The sequence below is a fragment of the Rhinopithecus roxellana genome, chromosome 16 (genome assembly GCF_007565055.1).
Source record: "Rhinopithecus roxellana isolate Shanxi Qingling chromosome 16, ASM756505v1, whole genome shotgun sequence".
Taxonomy (NCBI): Eukaryota; Metazoa; Chordata; class Mammalia; order Primates; family Cercopithecidae; genus Rhinopithecus; species Rhinopithecus roxellana.
In genome coordinates this window covers 23,090,876-23,115,735 of record NC_044564.1, presented here as the reverse complement: position 1 = coordinate 23,115,735, position 24,860 = coordinate 23,090,876, and the positions used below count along the sequence as shown (strand labels likewise).

At 50.4% G+C, this 24,860-nt stretch overlaps 3 protein-coding genes across 3 annotated transcripts; 1 reads left to right on the top strand and 2 right to left on the bottom strand.

Moving 5' to 3' along the window:
• NPR2 (natriuretic peptide receptor 2) lies at window positions 1-18,551 on the top strand. The gene is made up of 22 exons (XM_010376182.2): window positions 1-1,536; window positions 2,354-2,559; window positions 9,171-9,284; window positions 9,578-9,713; window positions 9,945-10,039; window positions 10,265-10,397; window positions 10,623-10,707; window positions 11,192-11,312; window positions 11,475-11,549; window positions 11,755-11,832; window positions 12,065-12,169; window positions 12,294-12,365; window positions 14,443-14,602; window positions 14,762-14,917; window positions 14,997-15,165; window positions 15,325-15,471; window positions 15,952-16,075; window positions 16,259-16,327; window positions 17,365-17,539; window positions 17,611-17,709; window positions 17,978-18,069; window positions 18,201-18,551. Exons 1-22 carry the CDS (start codon window positions 870-872, stop codon window positions 18,264-18,266), a joined length of 3,144 nt encoding a protein of 1,047 aa, XP_010374484.1. The 5' UTR covers window positions 1-869; the 3' UTR covers window positions 18,267-18,551.
• A 77-nt stretch (window positions 18,552-18,628) lies between these two features.
• On the bottom strand, window positions 18,629-21,256 carry SPAG8 (sperm associated antigen 8). The gene is made up of 7 exons (XM_030919225.1): window positions 20,940-21,256; window positions 19,997-20,840; window positions 19,698-19,872; window positions 19,452-19,497; window positions 19,254-19,368; window positions 19,063-19,125; window positions 18,629-18,948 (listed from the first exon to the last, which is right to left on the bottom strand). Exons 1-7 carry the CDS (start codon window positions 20,975-20,977, stop codon window positions 18,766-18,768), a joined length of 1,464 nt encoding a protein of 487 aa, XP_030775085.1. The 5' UTR covers window positions 20,978-21,256; the 3' UTR covers window positions 18,629-18,765.
• Window positions 21,257-21,970: 714 nt separating this feature from the next.
• Window positions 21,971-24,485, bottom strand: HINT2 (histidine triad nucleotide binding protein 2). The gene is made up of 5 exons (XM_010376134.2): window positions 23,906-24,485; window positions 22,646-22,786; window positions 22,447-22,551; window positions 22,269-22,341; window positions 21,971-22,156 (listed from the first exon to the last, which is right to left on the bottom strand). The coding sequence occupies exons 1-5, from the start codon at window positions 23,984-23,986 to the stop codon at window positions 22,065-22,067; spliced, it is 492 nt and encodes a 163-aa protein (XP_010374436.2). The 5' UTR covers window positions 23,987-24,485; the 3' UTR covers window positions 21,971-22,064.
• Between the last annotated feature and the right edge of the window lie 375 nt (window positions 24,486-24,860).

Below are 24,860 nucleotides of genomic sequence, written 5' to 3'. Positions count from 1 at the left end.
AGGAGGGGCAGCCGAGGAGGGGCGGGGGCGGGCGGCCTGCCCGGGGGAGTCGCACTCGGCCGCCGGCGCAGCGAGCGGAGACGGGCCGGGCCGAGGCGACCTGACCCGGACGAGCGGCGCGCGCGGGGCCCAGGCGGGGGGCGGGAGGAAGCGCCGGGCAGCGCCGGCCGCCGGGGCCCAGGAGAAGCGGAGCAGAGAGGAGCGGGGACACGGGCGGGGCCGCCGTAGCTCCGGATGGGACCAGCGCCCGGGCCCGTTAGTCCAAGCAGGAGCTTCGGAAGAAGCCTTCACAGGGAGATTTACCCCTGCCTTCCCCTGCCCTCCGGCCCAGGCCTCGCTTCGCTCCCCGCCTGCCCATGATCCCAGTCCGTCCTTCCGCGGCGCGGGCACCCTCCCACCTTACCCCCTTGGTCCTATGTGTCGCAGCGCCCTCCTGCCCTCCCGGCCCTTTCAGCTGTGAGGTTCCCCCAGGCCGTTTCTTTGTACCACCCGCCCCCCACCCCCACCCCATCCCAGTCCCAGATCCCCTTTTCCTTCTCAGCTTTGGATTCATCAGGCTACTTCACCTCTCACTGTCCCCATCCCGGCCGCAGGACTCCTCGGTGCCTCCCTCCCCCTGCCACCCCGCTCTCAGTCCTCAGTCCTTGCCTTAGGCTGGTAGCCCACTCCTTGCCCGTCCCCCGCCTTCCTCTCATTTCCCTGTCCTCTCCCTGGCCCCCAGCACCTTCTGCATCCCAGCCTACCTAGCCTACTCCTCCTTCTCTTCCTGGCCTTCTTCCCCAGGCTCCAGGCTGGGGGGTGTTCGTGTCTCCCCTGTAGGCCAGAGCAGCCCCAAGTTCTGGGGGCGGTGGGGCTGCTGCTTTATCCCCATGGCGCTGCCATCACTCCTGCTGTTGGTGGCAGCCCTGGCAGGTGGGGTGCGTCCTCCCGGGGCGCGGAACCTGACGCTGGCGGTGGTGCTGCCAGAACACAACCTGAGCTATGCCTGGGCCTGGCCACGGGTGGGACCCGCTGTGGCACTAGCTGTGGAGGCGCTGGGCCGGGCACTGCCCGTGGACCTGCGGTTTGTCAGCTCCGAACTGGAAGGCGCCTGCTCTGAGTACCTGGCACCACTGAGCGCTGTGGACCTCAAGCTGTACCATGACCCCGACCTGCTGTTAGGCCCCGGTTGCGTGTACCCTGCTGCCTCTGTGGCCCGCTTTGCCTCCCATTGGCGCCTTCCCCTGCTGACTGCGGGTGCTGTGGCCTCTGGTTTTTCTGCTAAGAATGACCATTATCGTACCCTGGTTCGCACTGGCCCCTCTGCTCCCAAGCTGGGTGAGTTTGTGGTGACACTACACGGGCACTTCAATTGGACTGCCCGTGCTGCCTTGCTGTACCTGGATGCTCGCACAGATGACCGGCCTCACTACTTCACCATCGAGGGCGTCTTTGAGGCCCTGCAGGGCAGCAACCTCAGTGTGCAGCACCAGGTGTATGCCCGAGAGCCAGGGGGTCCTGAGCAGGCCACCCACTTCATCCGGGCCAACGGGCGCAGTGAGTGTGGCCCGGGCTATTTTAGGGTCAGGGGAGGAGGGTTGCTGTGTCCCTAAAGCTCAGCACTGGGGAACTGTAGATGGAGACAGGCATTGAGCAGCTGTATGTGGTGGTTGGGATCAAGAAGCACACGTGGACAGAGCACCTGTGAGAGGGCCAAGGCTTCATGATGGGAGCTTGTGGACACCCTAGGCAGATGCAAACAAGGCAAAAGAGAGCATGAGGGGTGTTGCTTGTATCAAGGTGGAATGTGAAAATGAGGGGATATTTAGTTTCAGGAGCAATGTATGCACCCTAGAGTAGTGAATGTGATTGATGGCCACTCTGAAATGTGCCCTGTCTGTGATCAGAGCTACCACCCAGACTGGGTGCCAAGACCCCTTGGTGGTGTAAAAATAGTGAGGGCTCCATGAACGGGCTCAAGGCTCAGCAGATTTGGGAAAGACAGGTAAAGCTCATACTGAGAAATCTGTGCTGTCAGTGCCTTTGAGCCCAGAGAAGGGCAGGGAAGAGTCAGGGAGTGAGGCAGGTTGGATGGGGAGCAGCAAGGGAAGCTCTGGGAAAGGGAGGGGCTTGAGAGTGACAGCTCCTCTGGGGTCTGGACAGGCTCTGACTTCTGCCAGATGGTCCATATGGTCCCAGGGTACTTATGGTGGACTCCAAGGGGTGCGGGCTGTGGAACATCTGCTTTGGGGTTGATAGGTTAGGGCACTCTCTTTCTTGCTGAAGAGGGACATCCTAGTGATTCAGAGAGGGGGCTGTGTGGGGGACCTGGATACCTTCTCAGGGTGCTCCTCTGTCATGTACCTGCTCCCAGTTGTGTATATCTGCGGCCCTCTGGAGATGCTGCATGAGATCCTGCTTCAGGCCCAGAGGGAGAATCTGACCAATGGGGATTATGTCTTCTTTTACCTGGATGTCTTTGGGGAGAGTCTCCGTGCAGGCCCCACACGTGCTACAGGCCGGCCCTGGCAGGACAATCGCACCCGGGAACAGGCCCAGGCCCTCAGAGAGGCCTTTCAGGTATCATTTGAGCCAAATCTGAAGGAGGAGGGGGAAGAGGTGCTTCGTTGGAAATTCCCTATCTCTCACAAGACCCCGCAGAAACCCTACGAACCAGGGAGGAATTGTGAGCCACAGGAGTAAAATGAACAGAAGCGTTCTGAGTCTAGTGTCATCCTTTCTTACTTCTCTACTTTTGTGACTTTTAGTGTGCTTGCTGCCAAGACTGACTTTGGCTGCCTCTAAAATCCTAAAACACTGACTTTCTCCTAAGTGCCAGTAGTAGGCTATATTGTGGGGGAGAAAAGTTCAGGAAAAGATTTGATCCTAACCCTTGGGTGGGCTTCCACTCTTTATGGAGAGGCGAGGCATCGTTCTGGTACAATTAGACAAAGTTTGAGAAAGGATATGATTATGTGTCCTGGAACAGACACTAAGAACTTTAGTGGCTCAGAGGAGGAAGAGTCAATGTGGGCTGTGTTTAGGGAAGGCTTTTATACAGGAAGTGAGACCCTATTGTGACTTTAATGATAGATGTCATATTCATAGTTAGAGTGGGAGAGGAGATCCAGGCATCCTGAGCAAAGAGAAAAAGATAGGAATGGGCGTGTTTGAGAGACCAAGAAGATACTGACCTGACAAGAATGAGGGGTTCACTTAAAGGAGATACAGGAAATAAAGTTGAAAAGCTATAATCAGATTAAGGAGAGCTCTAAGTCTTAATGCACTAGGACTTGAATTTGGGGTCCTTGACTTTTTTGTGTGTGTGTGTGTGTGTGGAGATAAATATACAGTCGTGACAGAATTCAGGATTAGAAGAGAGGGAGACCTGGGGCAGTGAGACCAACTGTAACAGGTTAGAAGGGGGTGAGGTGATATGCTTGAACTAGTGTGATGATAGCAGGAATGGAAAGAAACACATTTCAGATTTCAGAAAATTTGTGGGGAATGTTGGCATGACTCTGTTCATTTCACTCCTGCTCAAAACTTTCAGTGACTTGCGTTTTAGAGAATAAAATCCTGACTCCTTATTGTGACATTTAAGACCTTCTGCAGTCTGTTCTCAAACCACTTTTTCAGTTTTACCTCCTGGTACCCTCATGCTGAGAACTGCAGCCCACCAGGCCTCTCTGAGTTCCCCCTACCCCAGAGCCTTCCTGCCCCTATGCCTTTATGTTCTTTTTCCTTTTGTCTGGAATGCTCTTCCTTCCCTCATATAAGTGTTTCCCATGTATTTATCCATATCCCTCCTTTTTACCAAGAAGGATTGGAGGTGGCTTATGGGATAACCTTAAGGTCCTTTAAACTCTGGGATTATTTGGTTCTAAGTAGCTGTGTATAAGGGCTGGACCTGGGTGGCCATTCTTCTCCAGTGAGTAAGGTTTTATGTGGCTGTGATTATATATTTGGTTGCGACTGACGAGTGTGTGTCTGACTGTGAATGACATAGCTGTTTACATGCCTGAGAATGAGTCTGTGACTGTCACACTTGAATATGGGCAGTGGCAGGACAGGTTTTGTTTATGCTATAATGTTTTCCTAAAACAATCTTCTCACATTTGTCTGGGTAATGCTTCCATATTCTTTAAGACTCATACCAGTTATTTTCCCTTCTAGGAAATGATCCCAGAATCCCTAAGTGGGACTGAATTTCCTACTCTTTTGCTTAACTCCATCTATGATAGAACTACCCATATTATTCAGTCAGTGTTTGATTTATTTGAAGGCTGACTCATTTCATTAGTATTGACTGAGCACCTATCATGTCCAGTCACTGTGCTAGGTACTGATATCAAGGGAGAGCATAACAGACTTAGTTCCTGCCTTTTTGGAGTTTACATTCGGTAGGATGGGCAGGCAGTAAACAAGTAAGCAAATAAATACAAATGTAGAAACATATTGTGATGTGTTACTAAAACATAAAGAGGAAAGGAATAGAGTGCTATGAAGAGAAGAACGAAGGGATTATACCTCAGCTGGTGTGGACTTCAGAAGATCTGTGGCCCTCTCAGATGGGAGCTCTCCATAACCCTCCTGGTGATATCTTTTTTTTTTTTTTTTTTTGAGACGGAGTCTCGCTCTGTCACCCGGGCTAGAGTGCAGTGGCCAGTTCTCAGCTCACTGCAAGCTCCGCCTCCCGGGTTTACGCCATTCTCTTGCCTCAGCCTCCGAGTAGTTGGGACTACAGGCGCCCACCACCTCGCCCGGCTAGTTTTTTGTATTTTTTAGTAGAGACGGGGTTTCACCGTGTTAGCCAGGATGGTCTCGATCTCCTGACCTCGTGATCCGCCCGTCTCGGCCTCCCAAAGTGCTGGGATTACAGGCTTGAGCCACCGCGCCCGGCCCCTTTTTGAGTCAACACCGTTGCCCAGGTTGGAGTACAGTGGTATGATCACAGCTGCTCACTGCAGTCTTGACCTTCCAGCCTGAAGCAATCCTCCCACATCAGCCTCCTGAGTTGCTGGGACTACAGGCATATGCCACCACACCCATCTAATTTTTTATTTTTTGTGGAGATGGGGTCTTGTCATATTGCCCAGGCTGGTCTCAAATTCCTGGGCTCAAATGATCTTCTTGCCTTGGCCTCTCAAAGTGCTGGGATTACAGGCATGAGCCACTGTGCCTTGCTGGCTGTATTCTATTTGTGGAAGAAAAGCTTCGCTTTCTTCTGTGAGAATTATTGGCCAGCCAAGGGTCCCCAGCATTAAGGGTAGGGAGAGGAGGGATCTAGTCATCCAATAATCAGTTATATCAATTAACTCTCAGTTCTCCCCCTCACTGTGGGCATTATTCAGACAGAAATAAAGAGGGAGCCTTTGCTGCAACACAAACGAAGGGAACTAGGCAGCCAGGAATATGTTGACGGGAAGGTCAAGGCTTTGGGTAGGTGGGGCTGAGGGGTGATGAGGTGCCCTGCCTCTCCCCCCCACCTTCCAGTGTGGAAGCAGGGGAGGGGCTGAGGGAAGTCGGGCAGTTAGCTCCAGCCAAGCAAGGATGAAAGAGCACAGAGCCCTTCTCCCAGAGACACTGGCCCTCTGAGGTCCCAGACCAGGCCAGCCTGGAAAAGGTGGCAATAGAGGAAAGGAGGCCTTGACACGGATGCCCACAGCTTTTCCAGGAGGGTATCATGCTCAAGGAAAGGCCCTAGCTCATGCTGTATTGATACTGGCTACTGGGGAGAGAGCTCTGAAATCAAGTATGTTGATATGATTTTTCTGTCCCATTTAGATCTAGCTGCTCCAGGGCAGGGATCATGTTTATCTTCATATTCCATATGTGTAGTATGTAGTAGATGTTTAACACATATTTGCTGAATTGAATTAGGTGTGTGTTGGGGAGAGGGGCATAGGGATTCATCTAGACAGGAGTAGATAATGTAAACTAGGTGATCAACCAGGATAGGGAAGAAAAGATTGAGTGGAACTAAATAAGCAATGACCAGGCTCTGAGGATCCAGAGGCCCAGGCTGGTCAATGGAGGACTGCAGGGTTAGAAACCCAGGCATGGGTCACAACCTACATGACCAGCATGAGATTGGGTTACATGCAGGGAGCACCAGTGGCAAGAATGGAAGAAAGCACTAAACCAAGGGCTTGGAGATCACTCGTCTTGTCAGGCCACTGTTGACCACCCTCCTGCTGTGGCCAGGGCAGGTCTCAGTGGGCGAGTCCGCAGGTAGAGGAAATGTGCCTCCTGATGGTGCACATTTCCTAGATGTGTTGCTGGCACCCACCCACCACTGCACCCGTTTGTGGTGGCCTTTGCTTGTTTTTTCCACCTGGGGTCCACTGTGAAATGGGACACAATTATCCTAAACAATCTAAACAATCTCAAGCACCTGAGCAAACCCAGAAACTGTTTGAGGTTGGGTTTTTTTGGTTTGTTTTTTCATTTTTGTCTTTTGGTACTACAACTATAACTAGTAACCACAGCAAAAACAGTTCTAGCATAGCAGTTTAGGGGGACCATGGGGTCAAAACTATTTAAAAATAATACTAAGATCTTATCTGCCTGTCATGCTTGTTCTTTTGTGATTGTGTAGTGAAGTTTTCCAGAAGTTACATGGCATGATGATGTCATCACTTGGACAGCTGTAGAAGGTGTACTTGTGTGTTCTTGCATTTTCAAAATTTATCAGTTTTAATTTCTAAGATGGTGGTCAATATTGATAGATATAGTCCACATAAATAAACTTTATTTGGGGGTCCTTAATAATTTTTAAGAGTGCAAAGTGATTATGAGACCAAAAAGTTTGATAACTGCTAGCCTAGCAAACCAGCCAACCTAGAGAATTGTGTTAAAAATATGTTAAAAACTTTTCATCGGCCTTTATTGAAATATAAATTGTGTTGAACCTGATCTTTTCTCGCTCTTTTCCTGACTTTTTTTTTTTTTTTTTTTTTGATATGGACTCTCGCTGTCGCCCCGGCTGGAGTGCAGTGGCGCGATCTTGGCTCACTACAAGCTCTGCCTCCTGGGTTTACACCATTCTCCTGCCTCAGTCTCCCGAGTAGCTGGAACTACAGGCGCCTGCCACCATGCCCAGCTAATTTTTTGTATTTTTAGTAGAGACGAGGTTTCACCATGTTAGCCAGGATGATCTCGATCTCCTGACCTCGTGATCTGCCCACCTCGGCCTCCCAAAGTGCTGGGATTACAGGTGTGAGCCACCACACCCTGCCTTTTCCTGACATTTTATATTGCTTGTCAAAAATATTCTACTTCTTTCTTTAATTCTTGGAACAGGTGCTACTGAATGAACTGTTTCAACCCTTTCCTCAGTTCCCTTGTCTTTTTTTTTTTTTTGAGACGGAGTTTCGCTCTTGTTGCCTAGGCTGGAGTGTAATGGCATGATCTCGGCTCACCACAACCTCCGCCCCTCAGGTTCAAGTGATTCTCCTGCCTCAACCTCCCGAGTAACTGGGATTACAGGCATGTGCCACCACGCCTGGCTAATTTTTGTATTTTTAGTAGAGACGGAGTTTCTCCATGTTGGTCAGGCTGGTCTCGAACTCCCGACCTGAGGTGATCCGCCCGCCTCAGCCTCCTAAAGTGCTGGGATTTCAGGCATGAGCCACTGCGCCCGGCCTCCCTTGTCTTTTTAAAAAAATTTTACCTGGCCGGGCGCGGTGGCTCAAGCCTGTAATCCCAGCACTTTGGGAGGCTGAGACGGGCGGATCACGAGGTCAGGAGATCGAGACCATCCTGGCTAACACGGTGAAACCCCGTCTCTACTAAAAAATACAAAAAACTAGCCGGGCGAGGTAGCGGGCACCTGTAGTCCCAGCTACTCGGGAGGCTGAGGCAGGAGAATGGCATAAACCCGGGAGGCGGAGCTTGCAGTGAGCTGAGATCCGGCCACTGCACTCCAGCCCGGGCGACAGAGCGAGACTCCGTCTCAAAAAAAAAAAAAAAATTTTACCTGAGACTGGGAGAATATTAGAAGTGTGTAATCAGGCAGCCAAATGCTCTAGTAAGAATAATGATATCTTGAGGCAAGCTGCAGTCTAATGTAATGAATGCATATTAGAAATCGACTTTATTATTTCCTATCTGAAATGAATTGATACATAATAGGCCATATGTGATGTGTCTAGTGCAGCGTATCTCTATGGTCCACGTGTACTTTCTACGACAAGAATAAACAAACCTGGGAGAAATGACCAGATTTTAAATTATCATTTCACAAAGTCACGTTTCACAAAATATATTGAACTGAAGTCTTTCCTTGAAGTTGTGATGCCAGTTTCCTGTTGGAGCAGAGATTGGTCTCAGTGACTATGTGGCCTGAGGCAGGGCCTGAGGCTGGGAGGTCCAGCAGCTCAGGCAGGAGAAACGTGTGAGACTAATGGGAGCCAAGCAGGCACTTCGGTGAGAGACAGAGATGCTGACTCATGCAATAGTGAGATGTGTGCATGGCTGAGATCACACGTGTCATTTGCTTACCTGTGAAATGTGTGTGGGCATGTGACTGTGACACATCTGTTACTCAGTGAGCAGGACAGTGCTGTTTGTGGTAGGTGGTCCACACGTTAAATGGATGAGCACACAGCTTTTCACAGGTGGAATAATTGTCTCAAAGGATTTCCCTCTTAATTCACTGGGCAGAGACACTGTGTTCAAGTGGCCCAAATGACAATGTCAGTATTTTACTGATGACATTAACAGTGATTAACACCTCAGAGAGGAGCTGTTGGTGGGTGTTGTCCTTGGTCATGAGCAGATACCCAGAAAGCATGGGACAGAGGAGCAATGTGAGCTGTGGTGGCCTGGCGGGAACCTGGATGCTGGAAGGGAGCTCTGGAAGATGTTGGGCTGGGCTTTGGGGATGGGGTTGACTATTATTTTCCAGTTTCCACCTTCCCAGAACCAGTCCTATCTACCTTTCAGGAGGAGTGCCACTCCCTCTTCCCAGATGTATGAAATACAACACACACACACACACAGCACACACACACACACACACACACACACACAAACACAGAGGTTAGTAACCCTTTCAAAGCCTTCAAACACAGCCGTGTATATTTTATATTGTGTATATTTTACCAAGTTTCCCTGTCCTGCATCTTCTCTTCCCCTAATGCCTATCTTGAATCCTGTTCACTCTTCCCCATATGCTGCTGGTACAGACTGTGTTGGTGATCACATACCGAGAACCCCCAAATCCTGAGTATCAGGAATTCCAGAATCGTCTGCTGATAAGAGCCCGGGAAGACTTTGGTGTGGAGCTGGGCCCTTCCCTGGTAAGTAGATCTCTCCCTTCCTGAGAGTCAGGCCAGGCTTTGGGGAAGGGCTTCTCTCCCAAACTCAGCATCAAGTCTTGGCTGTGAAGCAAGCCCAACTTTGGGGGGTATCCACTTCCATCCAGGATTTTCCCTTCTGCTCTAGGGAGTAGTTAGGAAGGGATGGCACTTTAGGAATGAGAGGAGGGAAGAAAGCAAACCAGTAGAGAGACTAGGTAGAAGGGAGACCCCAGAGAGTGGGGAAGGGGCCTTGCAGGACATTTGGAGAGTACTGCTGAAGTTGCCACCCCCAGATGAACCTCATCGCTGGCTGCTTCTATGATGGGATCCTGCTATATGCTGAAGTCCTGAATGAGACAATACAGGAAGGAGGCACCCGGGAGGATGGACTTCGAATTGTGGAGAAGATGCAGGGACGAAGATACCATGGTAATGAAGAGGGGTCGATGGGGGTCTGAGGGCTGATGTCAGGAATAGAGTGGGCTGAAGAAGAAACAGATGTCAGGGTCACCACAGCCTTAGTGGGGGTTAGTGAATGTGGCAGAGGTGCCCACACCTCAAGATCAGGGAGGGGCAGACTCTGAGGGAGCCGTAGGCGTGGGTGAGTGGGAGAGGAGCCCAGTGTAGAACTCACAGTAAGGACACTCTTTTCTATCTTAGGTGTAACTGGACTGGTTGTCATGGACAAGAACAATGACCGGGAGACTGACTTTGTCCTGTGGGCCATGGGAGACCTGGATTCTGGGGACTTTCAGGTGATGGGGGAGGAGGCAGGGAAGAGAGTGTGGCCTTGCAAAATCCAGCTTTCAAGGGTTCAGTGGGGGCAGAACCAAAAGTACTAGAGGAGGGACTTGTTTTATCTGCTGGTGCTGCATCCTGGCTGGGTGGTAGGCTGGGGAGAAAAGCAGCAAAACAGCTGGGGTCTGGGGAGGAGGCTGGTGGGAGTAGGCCTGTGGGCCCAGCTTTTTGCTTCCTTACAGCCTGCAGCCCACTACTCGGGAGCTGAGAAGCAGATTTGGTGGACGGGACGGCCTATTCCCTGGGTGAAGGGGGCTCCTCCCTCGGACAATCCCCCCTGTGCCTTTGACTTGGACGACCCATCCTGTGATAAAAGTGGGTGTGTGCAGGGACAGGGAGCAGCCTTCCTCCCTTTGCTTTCCATTCGTGGTCTCCACCCTTACTGACCCTCCACTCTTAACTGTGCTTCTGCCTTTACGTCTGCATCCCTCCCTCATTTCTTCCTACTCCCAAGGAATCTGTCTATGTACCTATGCACCCCATTCTCCATTCTGCCAAGTCCACACACAGTCTTCCTCAGGGTCTCTATCTCCCCTTCAGCTCCACTTTCAACTCTGGCAATTGTGGCTCTGGGCACAGGAATCACCTTCATCATGTTTGGTGTTTCCAGCTTCCTAATTTTCCGGTGAGTTCTGTGTTTCCCGCTGACCTACTCCCTACCCCCACTGCCACACAGCCTCTGGCTGAAGCCAGGTGGTCCCTATAATGTGGGATAGGGTAGCAGGTTTCTTAATTTGCTGGTTGTTTCTTAGATCCAACAGTGTCTTCCTCGCTAGCCTTTCTCTTTAGTTGTCTTTTAGCCTAGGTGTTCCACTTTTGGTTCTAGACTGGATATACTAACTAGTGTTTTTCAGTGGGGTTCAGATCAAAGGTGAATTTTCCATTGGTCTCCTTTTAGGAAAGAACTTTCACCCCCAATCTCTGTGTTTGTTAGTGAGCACAGAGCATGTGCCAGATATGCCGAGAATGCAGCCTTATCTTCCAGCCCTGTCTCTTAAGTGTAACAGTTGCAGCTTCAGGAGCTGCAGGGAAGCCCTTGCAACCCTGCTGTTGGCTTGAGGGTGGCAGGATTTGGCTTGCCAGTCAACTGAGGTGTGCAGTCCTTACAGAAAGCTGATGCTGGAGAAGGAGCTGGCGAGCATGTTGTGGCGCATTCGCTGGGAAGAACTGCAGTTTGGCAACTCAGAGCGTTATCACAAAGGTGCAGGCAGTCGCCTCACATTGTCGCTGGTGAGCCCTTGTCTCAGCTGTCCCTCTGCCTCCCTCTGAGTTCCTGTCCCTTCTCACCCTGGATCTCTCCCAGCACATTGGCTTGTAATGATAGCCCCTGCACTACCACCATCATCTAATGTTCCTTTCATCCTTCCGCCTCCATGTTGCCCTTGGCCCCAGCGGGGATCCAGTTACGGCTCGCTCATGACAGCCCATGGGAAATACCAGATCTTTGCCAACACCGGTCACTTCAAGGTGAACAGTCATCTGCTTGTTCTGGTCCTCACCATTTCATCTTGTCTCATCCCCATCTGCCACCTCTGCCCCTGCACCTCTGCCGCTCATACCCCCCTCTCTGTGCCCAGCTGAGCTCCTGGATGCTTCCACTGCTCTCTAGCATTTCCTTGCACCCAGAACTTCTGATATTCATTTTCCTTTCCCCTTTCACTCCCACCATCAGGGAAATGTTGTCGCCATCAAACACGTGAATAAGAAGCGCATTGAGCTGACCCGGCAGGTTCTGTTCGAACTCAAACATGTATGTAACGGAGGATGGGTTGAGGGTGAGGGGTAAACAGGGATGGGGAAGAGGAGTGGGGAAAACTACAAAATAGTAAAGTTGGCTAGACGGGCAAGGGGTTGATTTATAAATGATTTTAAAATTGTAGATACAACTAAGAGAAAGGTCCTCGTATGTAGTGGTAAGTTTCTGTATCTAATTTTTAACTCTTCCAATTTTCTTATCCTTCCCATTGTTTTTTCTCTGCCAGATGAGAGATGTTCAGTTCAACCACCTCACTCGCTTCATTGGCGCCTGCATAGACCCTCCCAACATTTGCATTGTCACTGAATATTGTCCTCGTGGGAGTTTACAGGTGAGAGATAGGTGTAGGAGATTATGGCAGGGGTGGGGAGGGTAGACCCAAAGTTATACTGACTCTATGTCAGGTGACAACTAGTGGGACCAGGACAGACAATCTATTCCATGTCACTTACCAGGATATTCTAGAAAATGACAGCATCAACTTGGACTGGATGTTTCGTTATTCACTCATTAATGACCTTGTTAAGGTGAGTCTTCCCCACTCCTTAAAAGTTCATCCACTTTAAATCACTTCCACTGTTCTTTGATTGTGGTTTTTCTCCTTCTAGTCCTCTGAAAGTCCTGTTCTCTCATCTCCCCTTATTCCCATGGGGGCGTAATAATGGGTAAACAAGAAGTCTGGGACTCATAACTGGGAGAGTGAGTTTTACCTGCCACAAGGAGTCCTGTGCCTGTAGAGAGTTTCTGTCTTTCTGTCTTAAATATCTCAGGTCTCTTTCCATCATCTCTTTTACTTCCAAAAGCTCATAAAATGAGTAGGGTCTCTGAACATATTTATCTCCTATATTTCCTCTCATTATTTTACTCTCTGACCAATGTTTGGCATGTCTGCCCTTTTGTTCAGAAAACTGAAATTTAAAAAAGGAACTTTTACTAGTAGAACTAAGAGAAACCAAGGAAGATTGTACTAAAAACCTTTGGTACTCTTCTGTTATACTAGGTTTCAGCTATGTTCAAATGACTCAGAGGCTCATGGATTTGTGGAACATAAAACAGAATCTTGCAGGAGTTGGACAGGTTTTCTGAAATAAGTCTCATAGCCAGTGAGCATCCCAGTGGATCACCCCATGCTGTATCTGAAGCTAGCTTTGGTTTTCTGCTAAATTCTTATGAAATTATTTAAAAAGTATTTTTTTGTGGGTGAAAATTTGCTATCAAGTGAGAGATAAAATATTAGTAAAGCCAATGTCATGCTCAACTAGAGGTGTGATGATAAATATAAGAAAAACATGACTCTTGAGAGAATAGTGATTTGGTGGAAAAGTGATTTACAACAAAGCCAGAAGCCTAATCCTGTGATTTTTGAAGGCATCCTTTGCACAGTTTCCACACAAGTAAATTCACAACTTCAGAGATTCCCAAAAGTTTTGTTGATACCAAAAGAAATAAAAAGGAAGAGTTCATAGAGATTAGAGATTAGACATTAGAGTTATGAATTAAGTCCAGAGCTAAACATTTAGACAGAAATGTTTTTCATTAGCATATTGAACCTTGTATCCTCTTTCTGTCTCACCTGAACTGACTTGGGTGGCTCCTAGGGTTTCATTTTTGGGGAGCATCATTAAGACTTTTTTTTCTTTTTCTTTTTTTCTGAGACTGGGTCTTACTCTGTCGCCCAGGCTAGAGTGTAGTGGCTAGATCACTGCTCACTGCAGCCTCGACCTCCTGGGCTCAAGTGATTCTCCCACCTTAGCCTCCTGAGTAGCTGGAACCACAGCGTGTGCTGCTGTGCCCAGCTCAGTTTTGTATTTTTGGTAGAGATGGGGTTTCGCCATGTTGCCCAGGCTCATCTTGAACTGCTGGGCTCAAGTAATCTGCCAGCCTTGGCCTCCCAAAGTGCTGGGATTATAGGCATGAGCCACTGAGCCCGGCCTTTAAGGCCATCTTTCAGCTCTTCAGAGGCAAATGTTCTTCCCTCTTTAGACCCACAGAGCCAGCAGTTTTAGGCTTCTGCACTGGCTTAGCAGATTTTGTCCATTTTCCGGGTTTTTCTGTTTTATGATGTTCTGCACTTTCTCTCTGATCCAGCATTCCCTCTAGTAGATCTTATTCCTCCTCTACCCGGACTTGCCCACCTACACATAGTTATGCATTAAAGTTTACAAGTGGTCTTCCTTGGTGTATCCAGGTACTCTTGATACCTGGGTCTCAAGTCATGTCTTTCTAATTAGTAGCCAGGTATCTGAGGCCACCAGGGTTGTCATATCATTTTGGTCTTTACCCAAGTTCTGTTTTCTTCACTAATCGGAAGATTGACTGCCCTTTCCAGGGTAGTCGTTGGTAGCTCCACTTATCCATCTTTTTAAGCATTTTCCCTGTCCCTGGTGGCTGGGTGCCTGTGTCCTGCTTATGATACCAGGAAGAAACGACTCTTCTGTTCTTCCTGCTTCCTTGAGTGGAAGCTGCAAAGGATGCCTTCCAAAATCAGCTTATTATTTTTGTGGACCTAAGATCTGTAGACAGCTAGCCAGCGCCCATCTCATGGAAAGAGGGTATTCTAAGCCAGATATGATCCAGTCCCATGACTTGATCTGTATCCTGCAGGGCATGGCCTTTCTCCACAACAGCATTATTTCATCGCATGGGAGTCTCAAGTCCTCCAACTGTGTGGTGGATAGTCGTTTTGTGCTCAAAATCACAGACTATGGCCTGGCCAGCTTCCGATCAACTGCTGAACCTGATGACAGCCATGCCCTCTATGCCAGTGAGGCCCACCCCCACAACCCACTTTATATATTGCTGCTCTTTCCACCTAGAGATGGTGGGAGAGGGAGGTGGAGTGACAGTAATATAGGGATGAGCCCAGGTGGGCTTGGGGGTACCCCATTTTGGGGGACCTGGCCAGCCTGTTTCCTCTTTTCAGAGAAGCTGTGGACTGCCCCAGAACTGCTCAGTGGGAACCCCTTGCCAACCACAGGCATGCAGAAGGCTGATGTCTATAGCTTTGGGATCATCCTGCAGGAGATAGCACTTCGCAGTGGTCCTTTCTACTTGGAGGGCCTGGACCTCAGCCCCAAAGGTAAGAGTCAATCCACTACCCACAGCCTCTTCTTCCTGGGGGAACTCAGTTCCTCATCCAAACCTTTGATCACCCTCAGAGATCGTCCAGAAGGTACGAAATGGTCAGCGGCCATATTTCCGACCAAGCATTGACCGGACCCAACTGAATGAAGAGCTAGTTTTGCTGATGGAACGATGTTGGGCTCAGGACCCAGCTGAGCGGCCAGACTTTGGACAGATTAAGGGCTTCATTCGACGCTTTAACAAGTGAGAGGGCATTATGGGGCAGGGGCTTCCCAGGGATAGAAGCCTCATTAGTCCTAGTGCATGAAGTGGGGCAGGTGGGACCCTGAGGGTGGGTTGGATAGGAAGTCCTAGGAGTCTTCAGAATCTTAGAGCAAGTGCCATAATCTGGCCTCCCCACAGGGAGGGTGGCACCAGCATACTGGACAATCTCCTGCTGCGCATGGAACAGTATGCCAATAACCTGGAGAAGTTGGTGGAGGAACGCACACAGGCCTATCTGGAGGAAAAACGCAAGGCTGAGGCTCTGCTCTACCAAATTCTACCCCAGTGAGACTTTGTCCCCCTTCCTGAATTTTCCTTTGGGATTCTGCTCTGTTGGGCTCTGCCTCATCAGGCACCTGAGAACTCACCTCCCAACCCTCAGAATGCTGCTGGCCACAGGGAGTCCCCCTGGCTGTAGATTTTTTGCTGTCATTCTGTCTTTGCATCAGCTGTGCTGCCTTCTTACTGGCTTCCCATCCCTTCTTACAACACTGCTCTACCATGCCCTTGCTTCAGCAAGTGTATGTAAAACAGTCCCAACTTGAGACAGCTCCCATGCACAGGGATCCCCTCAAAAGCCCCCGCCACTTATGGGCCTTACCTTGCATTAGACTGTAATGTCTTCCCAGCCACTTTCCTCCCTCCCACTTGCAAAGCCCAGCTTTCTTGTTTCAGCTCATATCTGCTGCAGCCACATGCACCTTCCCTCTCTCTTCTGCTCCTACTCTCTTGGAGTTTGGCTCACACAGCACCCTTGCTTCCTAGTTCAGTGGCAGAGCAGTTAAAACGGGGAGAGACTGTACAGGCTGAGGCCTTTGACAGTGTTACCATCTACTTCAGTGACATTGTTGGCTTCACAGCATTGTCAGCAGAGAGCACCCCCATGCAGGTGAGAACCATGGGTGAGAGGTGGCGGGTGGGGTCGGGTGGGTAGGGACCTGGGGAAGCCTCATTGATAACAGGGAAGATGAGTTTGTTCTAGAGTTCCCACATCTTGTGATGGCTCGTGGGTTAAGAATTCTTAGAAAGTTGGGTACCAGTTTCAGGGCCTCTGCTTTTCTATCCCTTTTAGGTAGTGACACTTCTTAATGACCTGTATACCTGCTTTGATGCCATAATTGACAACTTTGATGTCTACAAGGTGAGAGCTGGGGTGGCTCTTCAATAGAAGACTCTTTAATAGAGACCCCCTTTGAAAGCCAGTCTCCCTGAACCCCACACACCTTACCCACCTCATGATCAGCTTTCCCTCCAGGGGCCCCAGCATCCTGGTGCTGGAGTGTACTTTGTAAACAGATGTAGCTCTAGCACTGTCATTGTACACTCCAGTCAAATTTCTTGTGAATCCTTTGGCTTCCCTAATCAGAACCATCATGAGATTTAGCTCCTATCTCCCTGGAGTATAAATACAGCCTATCCAACATTTCTCTCCAGTCTTCTCCAGACATGGAAGAATCATATAGGATGTGGGTCGAGACTGATTTAGTGGGGTGAGGGAAAATATATTTTAAAAAGCAAAACTTTTTGTTGAAGTCATTGAGTTGGATTTATTGTCCTTGGAAGTAAAAATCATCTGAATTTGAATATTGGCTTGTTACTAACTGTGTGGCCTTATAGGTAAGTAACAGAATCTCCCTGAGCCTCAGTTGTTTTATCTGTAAGATGGGAATAATAGATTTGTTGTATGGAAAGTGCCTAACATTGTTTGGCATGTGGCAGAACAATGACATTCATTCTCTTATATACCTTTGGTACAATTACCAACATCAAATGCCTGCTTTCCTCCTCTCTGACAGTTTGGGCTGTCTGGTCATTTCATTGGGCCTGCTTTACCTCCTCGCCAGCCTCTGTCCTCTTGAGTTTAGCCTGTTTTCTTGCTTCCCATTTCCTGATGGCAGAGCCTATTTGTCCATGTCCTGCTGCAGACAGGGTGTTCATTCATTCAGCAAATGTTTACTGAGTATTCACCAGGTGCTGGGTGGAGAAAGAGGACTTAAAGATTCCCTTGACATCTCGTCTCCCCTAGACTCTTAGGACCACGGCACTTATTTTCTAGTCAATATTCTGGCCTCCAGGATGTCAGGATGATTAATCATGGTGTCCAGCTTGTCTCCCTCTACTCTTTCCCATTCCCATGGATACAAATAGAGGTGACCTTTTAATCCCCCTCTCAATCAGGTGGAGACGATTGGGGATGCTTACATGGTGGTATCTGGCCTCCCAGGCCGAAATGGTCAACGGCATGCACCAGAAATTGCTCGTATGGCCCTAGCATTACTAGATGCAGTTTCTTCCTTTCGCATCCGCCACCGACCCCATGACCAGCTGAGGCTACGCATAGGGGTCCATACTGGTAAGGCTGACTCTCACTTCAGCCCTAGTCTCCACCTTTCCCAGACTCTCCCAACCTGTTTCTTCTCATAGGGCCAGTCTGTGCTGGGGTTGTTGGCCTGAAGATGCCCCGTTATTGTCTTTTTGGAGACACAGTGAACACTGCTTCTCGAATGGAGTCTAACGGTCAAGGTAAGACACTAGCCCTCAACCCCACTGTTGGCCTCAATTTATCTTGCCATTTTCTTCTTTTCATAGTTCCACCAATCTCTTAATCTGAGAGACCATAGTTCCTTAGTGTTGCATCCTTGGGCATATTTTGGTTCTAATAGATATGCATTGGGAGGTCTGGGAGCTTCCCTGGAATGGTTGGTCGGGCACGGTGCTATACAGTATCACCGATTCTTTGCCTTTTCTTTTATTCCTCTTTCCACCATCCTCCCTATCCCACCCACCCCAGCGCTGAAGATCCATGTCTCCTCTACCACCAAGGATGCCCTAGATGAGCTAGGATGCTTCCAGCTAGAGCTACGGGGAGATGTGGAAATGAAGGTGATGGCAGGCCATGGGGAGGGAGGCATGGGAAAGGGGGGTGAAAGTGATTATGGGAATCATGGGAAAGAGAGGGAGACAAAGGGACTAACGCTGAAGCATCTGAATCATGTCCACTCTCCCACTTCCAGGGAAAAGGAAAGATGCGAACATACTGGCTCTTAGGAGAGCGGAAAGGACCTCCTGGACTCCTGTAAACCCCCATTCTTCCCAAGTCAGACAGTCTCCTGCTGCTGGTACCTGGGTGGGCAGTGGCCACCATGTCTGCACACACCAGAAATGGACATTCTCATATGTAATGGAAAACAGCCACAAAAAACCTACCTTATATGGAAGTTGTAGCCCTCTGCAGCTCAACCCTGTACATATACCTGTCCCACTCTGGCTTGGTCCCCTTCCTCCCTACTTTCTGTAAATATCTGTATCTAAACCAGAATATTTTGGTCAAATATAAAACAATAATAAAAAAAGTTCTGATGTCACAGTGTGGGATGGGGCAATCCCAAGGAAAGGTTGTGGGGTATGCACGCAGTGACTCACAGAATCACTAAATTAACAGTCTCGGGATGAGAGAGAACCCTTTATGTAAAGCCTCTTCAAGTACAGCAAGAATTAACTTTCTCCTGACCTCTCTAGTGCAGACAGAAATAGATTCCATATTCCATATCCCACTTCCCTCCTCACCCCTGACAGGAGTCATTCACCCCCTCCACCACCCAGCCTTCCTCCCTGACAGGAAAGGGAAGAGATTTCTCCCAATTGGTGGGGGTAATTCTCAGGTTCATAGGGCAAAAGTTGCCCCAGAGACAGGGGTACTGGTGTTGAGAAGCTGCAGTTCTTCCGGAAAGGTGTATCCAATGTCCTGATGTTACTGACACCCTGGAGGAGTGCCAGGATGAGGATGGATCTCGCTTTCCCCAAGCCAGAACAAAACAACTCTGCCCTACCTTTCCTGCCCCACTCTGCCCCCAACACCTAGTCACCCTCACACACCGGTAGCTGTGGTGCCCTCTGTATCCAGAAGGTCTCAGGCTGCTCCTGGCGGTAGTCGTGAGGCTGTGAGGGAGGGTACTGAGTAACTCCTGGCCTTCAGCCCTCTCTCTCAACCTCTGGGCCAGGTACTTGACCACAGCCGGTCAGAGCCCAGCTGTGCAAGTGGCAGGGGGTGGGGAATGGGTTCTCACCTTTGTTGGGGCAGGAGTCCCTGATTGCACCAGCTCCATTCGGTAGTCATGGTGTGTCACAGACTCGACCTCAAAGAGCTTCCTTGTGGGTTCCTGTTCTGCCTGTACCTCTTTACTATGTAGCCCAAGAGGTGTCAAGGTCATTCTCACCCAGTTTTTCTCCTCCCCCTCCCTCTTCCCTTTTACCCAATCCCTTACCAGATCTGATGCTGCAGAAGCATCTCCAGCATGGCTTCACGCTTCCCTGTGAGAGGGCGGAGGGTGGGCAGGGTGGGCCTGGTTAAGAAGGAGGCCCAGAAGAAACTAACTTGAGAAAAGGAAGAAAGACCTTGGGGTTCTGCCCTTATATCCATTGGACAATCCACAGCCCCACCAGCAATTCCTTCCTCTTTTTCCCTCTGACTATTGGACTCGTTCTGGCCTATACTTTCTCACATTTCACACCTCGAAGTGGCCAATAGACATTTCCTGGTGGCTGGTAGGAGTCTTTCTGGGTGGTGCTGCGGGGCATGGGTGACTTTAGTTGCATAGTCAGCAGTCCCCGGTGTCCGTGTCGGAAGAAAAAACTCTCAGAGCCATCCTGCACGCTTGGGACTTGATCCAGGTGGTTGGTGGCTCTCTGTGGATCCCAAGTTGAATGACTATAATATCCCTTCTGGTACCCACCCTTACATAAACTACTGCCTCCCCTAAGAAACTGAGGGCAGCCTTCAAGAAAAGGGAGCAGGCCAAAACTTTAATACCTCTTCCTCCCAGTTGTAGAGGAGGCACTGGCCCCGTGGCAATGTTTCATAGTGAATTGTAGGCTTCCCTTTAATGTCTGGGGGTTTCCATAGTCCTCGAGCACCCGGTTCTAAGACTTGCAAAAATTCCCAAGGTGGTTGTTTCTGGGGCTCCCACGGGCAGTGCTGACTCCAGGAGGTATAGTTAGGGACCCGATCTGCCCCCAGGTTTCTGAACCCTGGAGGAATATAGGGGCTAAGCTCAGAGTCAGGGCCAGTGCCTGGACCAGGCCCAGAGGCAGGACCAGGATGAGAGCCAGAGCCATGACCAGGACCAGAGCCAGGACCAGGACCAGAGCCAGAGACAGGGACAGAGCCACAGCCCGGACCAGAGCCAGAGCCAGGGACAGAGCCATGACCAGGACCAGAGCCAGAGCCAGAGCCATGGCCAGCACCTGAGCTGGAGCCAAGAACAGGCCCAGAGCTAGAGCCTGGAACAACGCCAGAGTTAGAACTATGGTCGGTTGTACTGCAAGGGTCCTGAGCAATACAGGAAACATAGACGGGCTCAAAGCCAAGACTCCCATGGGCTCTATTGTGGGTAAAGCTGGGTCCCGCACAGGGCTCCCCAAGAAGGCTGGGGTCAGAGGATGGCTCCATGAACTCAGAGCAGGGAGCTGGAGTCTTTGTAGATAATGCAGCTGCTTTGGTGGTGGTGAAGGCTGCAGTAGCTGCAGCAGCTGATGCAGCCGCTGCAGCTGCTGCGGTTGCAGCTGCCAGGGCCGACCTAGGACCGTCATCTGAAGAAGGAAACGGTTCCGAAGTGGGCTCCAGTCCTTCGGAGCTGGGCTGTATGTCTAAAGATCTGAAAGAAAGCAAACACAAGGCTGTCAAAAGCGCAGCAGAGGAAGTCCGCTGACCTTCCTCATCCCCTTCTGCCTGCAGCCAGAGCTGCGGCTCTCACCGCGACCGCGATCCCTCCGTAGACTCGTTGGTCTCCATCTTCAGACTCGCGCTACCGGGTTGCCATAGAGACAGCAAACAACTCCTGGAGCCTGCGCAGAAGTAGAGCTAGGCGGACTTGCAGGTGGGGGTGGAGGCAAGTCCTCTGCGGGGCGGAAGTCTTTAGCCTAGTGCTGTCAGGGAGGACCGCTTTCCGGTCCCGGCGGCAATCCGCCTCAGACTGGGTTTTAGGGTTCCGCTGGCTTAAGACCTCGCCCTCGGTGGCGGGCGCCTGTAGTCCCAGCTACTCGGGAGGCTGAGGCAGGAGAATGGCGTGAACCCGGGAGGCGGAGCTTGCAGTGAGCTGAGATCTGGCCACTGCACTCCAGTCCGGGCGACAGAGCGAGACTCCGCCTCAAAAAAAAAAAAAAAAAAAGACCTCGCCCTCCACGCCCGAACAGTCTTTGCGGTTTTCTAAGGTGATGCTTTATGGGGATATGTTGTAAACAGGCACAGGCCTGTGGCATTAGGTAACAGCCTACTTGGTGTTTGCAGAGAGGCAACAGTAGCTTCCCTTTAGTTTGCTTAGTTCATTCTCAAAAGTGAGTAGGGTCTTTAACAAATGTTAAGGTTGAAAATAAACAAACTAGCTTGAGCAAAATGGTGAGACATGGAATAGTGAAAAGGCAGCCGCTTTTGTTTGGGTGATTACTCCTCCTCTAATAAAAGATCCTCATATTGACAACCCTCCTCCTAAGCCCCTTAGAACCTGGTTTGACCTCTGACGAAGGGCCAGGATGGGCTTTCAGTTTTTCTGGCTTTCAGTTTCTTCCTACTCATTTAGGCTCATTCCTACTGTTAACTTTTCTAGAAGCTTGACCTAGGGTGGACCACTTGTCAAGAAGACTTACATATCTGCAGGCAACCTTTAACCACAGGTTGGACCCTCCTCAGTGTCTTTCACTCAGACCAGTCAAGGGGCATCATAGCCCTGAATCAGTTTTCTTTCCCCTTTGTGGTATAAAATTTTATATTAAAGACAGGAGAGCATAATTAAGGGATAACAGTTTTATTAGCATCACAGGGTCAATTTTTCCCTTTCCATCCAAGCATCCAGAGTCTGGTGTCCTTTGGTCAGTTGGCAGGTTCAACCTGGAGGCCACTGGAGCTGCCGGCCCCCAAGTACATGAATGTGCAGATGATACACAGATTGTGCACCCAGCTTCCCATCGTTGATCACTGAAATTGAGCTTGGGGTTAGGGAGTCAGGATCATGGCAGAGGTCAAAGAATGAAGATCATATTGAGAAGTAGGAATGAGAATTCATAGGTGAGGGCCAAAAGTCACTCACCAAGTCGGTATCCATCTCCCAGGCCCTCGGCCTTTGCTATCTTCTTGGCCACAAGGAGTAGGTGTCCTAGAAGCTATAGGGAGAGCAGAGGGACATAGGTGGTTTCATTTACAGGGAGCAAGACCTCTAGCTGGGTCCAGGGCTCTTCCCAGCCAAACCCTGGCCCTGTTCTTCCCACCTGCTGGTCTTCTTCTTCAGCCTGGCTAATCCGAGGAATGGGCTTCTTAGGAATGACCAGGAAGTGCACAGGAGCCTGAGGGGCCACATCACGGAACACAAGACACTGGGGGCAGTGATAGGCCAGAGGCCACATTACTTCAACAGGGTGGATGGTATCTACAACATTCCTAAGGGGATGGGTCCTAAGGGCACCCCACCTGCTGGTCCTCATAAAGAATGTCAGCTGGGAGGCTCCTGTCCAGGATACGGGAGAAGATGGTTGGGGCTGCTCCCCCAGGAGTTGCCTGTTGGGCCTTGGCCACTTCATTCCCATCAGTCACACCTGCAGCTCCTCGGACCTGAAGGTGGATCGACCATATTCAATGGAGGGAGCTGGCAGAAGCTGTGCTCTGGTAGTTGTTAACTTCGTCCTTCTAAAAACCTATTCGTGGTTCCCACCCAGGAGGAAAATCCCTGAATTTCAGAGCACCAGCAGCAAAGGGTAGGGCCAGATGGTGCTGGACCTGGTTAGATAACAGGCAGTATTATTATCCAGGATTCAGCAGTGCAGTTGATTCCTGCTCACATGTCTATGAAATATAGCACTGTTTAGGGAAAGGATCTAGAATGAGATACTGGGGATTTTGGTCTCAGTTCCTATCTTACCACACCACTGAATTACCTCAGATAAATTCCTTCTCTCAGCTTCTAAAATAAAGGGTGGTTTCCATAATCTCTTACGATGGCTTGAATCTCCACTCTCACCTTGTTAGTACATTTCCACTTATTTCCGTTACTTCTTTTCTGATCTTTAAGCCTTGTCGCCTGTTTTATTTAGGTTTTAATACAATCACCCTGTTTGACACTAGTTGACCCCTCATCTGGGTGTCACATGTGACTCTGCATTTTAACTCTTGTCCCTTGAATGAGTGGAGGTAAGAGTTCAGCTAAGTGACCTCTGCTTCCCTAGCCCCAGGGGACTGCGGGTAAGGCAGTCCCAGTTTCCAGGGGATTCAGAGAAGGCTGACGTCAGTGCATCACGCTGGGGGAGAATGGGACGGAATGAATTCTCTGACCTCCAAGCCGCTTCTGGCAAGTGCAGAAGAGAGGTTAAAACTAGTGCTCATTAGGAGGCCTGAGGCCTGACGAGGGCAGAGCACTGGCTCCAAGAAGAGAAGGCTCATTTCCTGCAGGGGGCACCGGGCCAGCCGGGCCGCAGGCAGTGGAAAGAGGCGGCAGCAGCTGTAGTGACCCTGTCCCGACCTCGGCGACCGGGCCTGCGCAGGGCGGGGATCATCACTAGCTCGTTCTCTGCAGCTACCAGTCCGACCTCACGGCACAGCCCCGAAGCTTGTGCCTCGGAGGGGCAGAGGCCACAGACAGGACCTCTGCGCGGCTCTGCGCGCCTTCGGTGGCCCTGGCCCCGGATGGCTTCGGGGCCCGCAGGACCCCCTACTCGCTCCCGCGCCACTTCTCACCTGCCCCCCGCGCGCCCCCGTGGCCGCCACGGCTCTGCGCGCCGCGCGCAACCCGGCGGCCAGCACCACGACTGCCGCCATCTTCCCGGAGCCGCGGGAACCTCTCCCCCGGGTCAGCACTCGGCTCCGCGGCCGGCCGGGGGTGGGGAGTCCGGGAGCGGGGAAGCGGGGTAGCGACGGCCGGGCGAGCCCTGCTACCCCATTGGAGCGCGCCCCTGGGCACGATTAGCCCCATTGGCTCTGCAGCCACTTTGGAGGCGGGCTCTTTTCATCTCATTGGCTGCTTCTACCAACGCGAGGACAATTTTCCATTCCATTGGCTTCGTCTTCTAGCCCGTGTGAACGTTCTTTTCCCATTGGATCCCCTAACTAGTTTCGCTGTGAGAGAAACTTCCACTCCATTGGAAGGATTAAGGAGACTGGAGGTGGGATTTTCTCCTAGTTGGATTTGATACACAACCCTGGCTTCTAGGTTGCGGCTCCCGAGTGGGTGGGGCTTTTCGTTCTTGGTTCGTCCTCTTCAGGTCTGGTTCCTATTGGTGCGCGGGGAGGAAGGGGGCGTGGCTCCGTCACCTGTAGCAGAAAGGGCTATTTTAGACCCTCTCGCTGCTTTGGCCAGGAGGAGGGCGGGGCTCTGGGGGCATCCGGCGCTTATTGGCTCCAAGAACCACCCGATGAGGCTAAAGGTGAACGGGGATGAGGTGTGTTTTTTTGTTTTTGCTTGTTTGTTTTAACTGGCGGGGCTTGATGCGCAGCATTTTCTCCACAAGGGCAGTTTCAGTCCCTTGAGCACTTTGGAGATTTTAATGTACTTATCTAAGGGAAATTCTTCCTTAATTCTATGTTCTTGTTAACGCATTGACTCCATAGGTTAAAAATTCTGTGGTTTTTGCATTTTTTTTTTTGAGCAGGCGGAGATAGTGTCCTATCTTGCCGCACAACTATTATAATAAGC

Bases quoted from the DNA above. Each gene is read 5' to 3' on its own strand.
- NPR2 (XM_010376182.2), top strand. From the start codon at position 870: ATGGCGCTGCCATCACTCCTGCTGTTGGTGGCAGCCCTGGCAGGTGGG. The intron at 10,040-10,264 runs GTGATGGGGGAG...GCTTCCTTACAG, and splicing joins TGGATTCTGGGGACTTTCAG to CCTGCAGCCCACTACTCGGG. The intron at 16,076-16,258 runs GTGAGAACCATG...TATCCCTTTTAG, and splicing joins CAGAGAGCACCCCCATGCAG to GTAGTGACACTTCTTAATGA.
- SPAG8 (XM_030919225.1), bottom strand. From the start codon at position 20,977: ATGGAGACCAACGAGTCTACGGAGGGATCGCGGTCGCG. The intron at 19,873-19,996 runs GTATTAAAGTTT...TGGGATCCACAG, and splicing joins TCTACAACTGGGAGGAAGAG to AGAGCCACCAACCACCTGGA. The intron at 18,949-19,062 runs GTGTGTGAGGGT...GCACTCCTCCAG, and splicing joins AGAGGGCACCACAGCTACCG to GGTGTCAGTAACATCAGGAC.
- HINT2 (XM_010376134.2), bottom strand. From the start codon at position 23,986: ATGGCGGCAGTCGTGGTGCTGGCCGCCGGGTTGCGCGCGGCGCGCAGA. The intron at 22,787-23,905 runs GTGAGAAGTGGC...ATCCACCTTCAG, and splicing joins CGGGGGCGCGCGGGGGGCAG to GTCCGAGGAGCTGCAGGTGT. The intron at 22,342-22,446 runs GTGGGAAGAACA...CTCTCCCTATAG, and splicing joins CTGAAGAAGAAGACCAGCAG to CTTCTAGGACACCTACTCCT.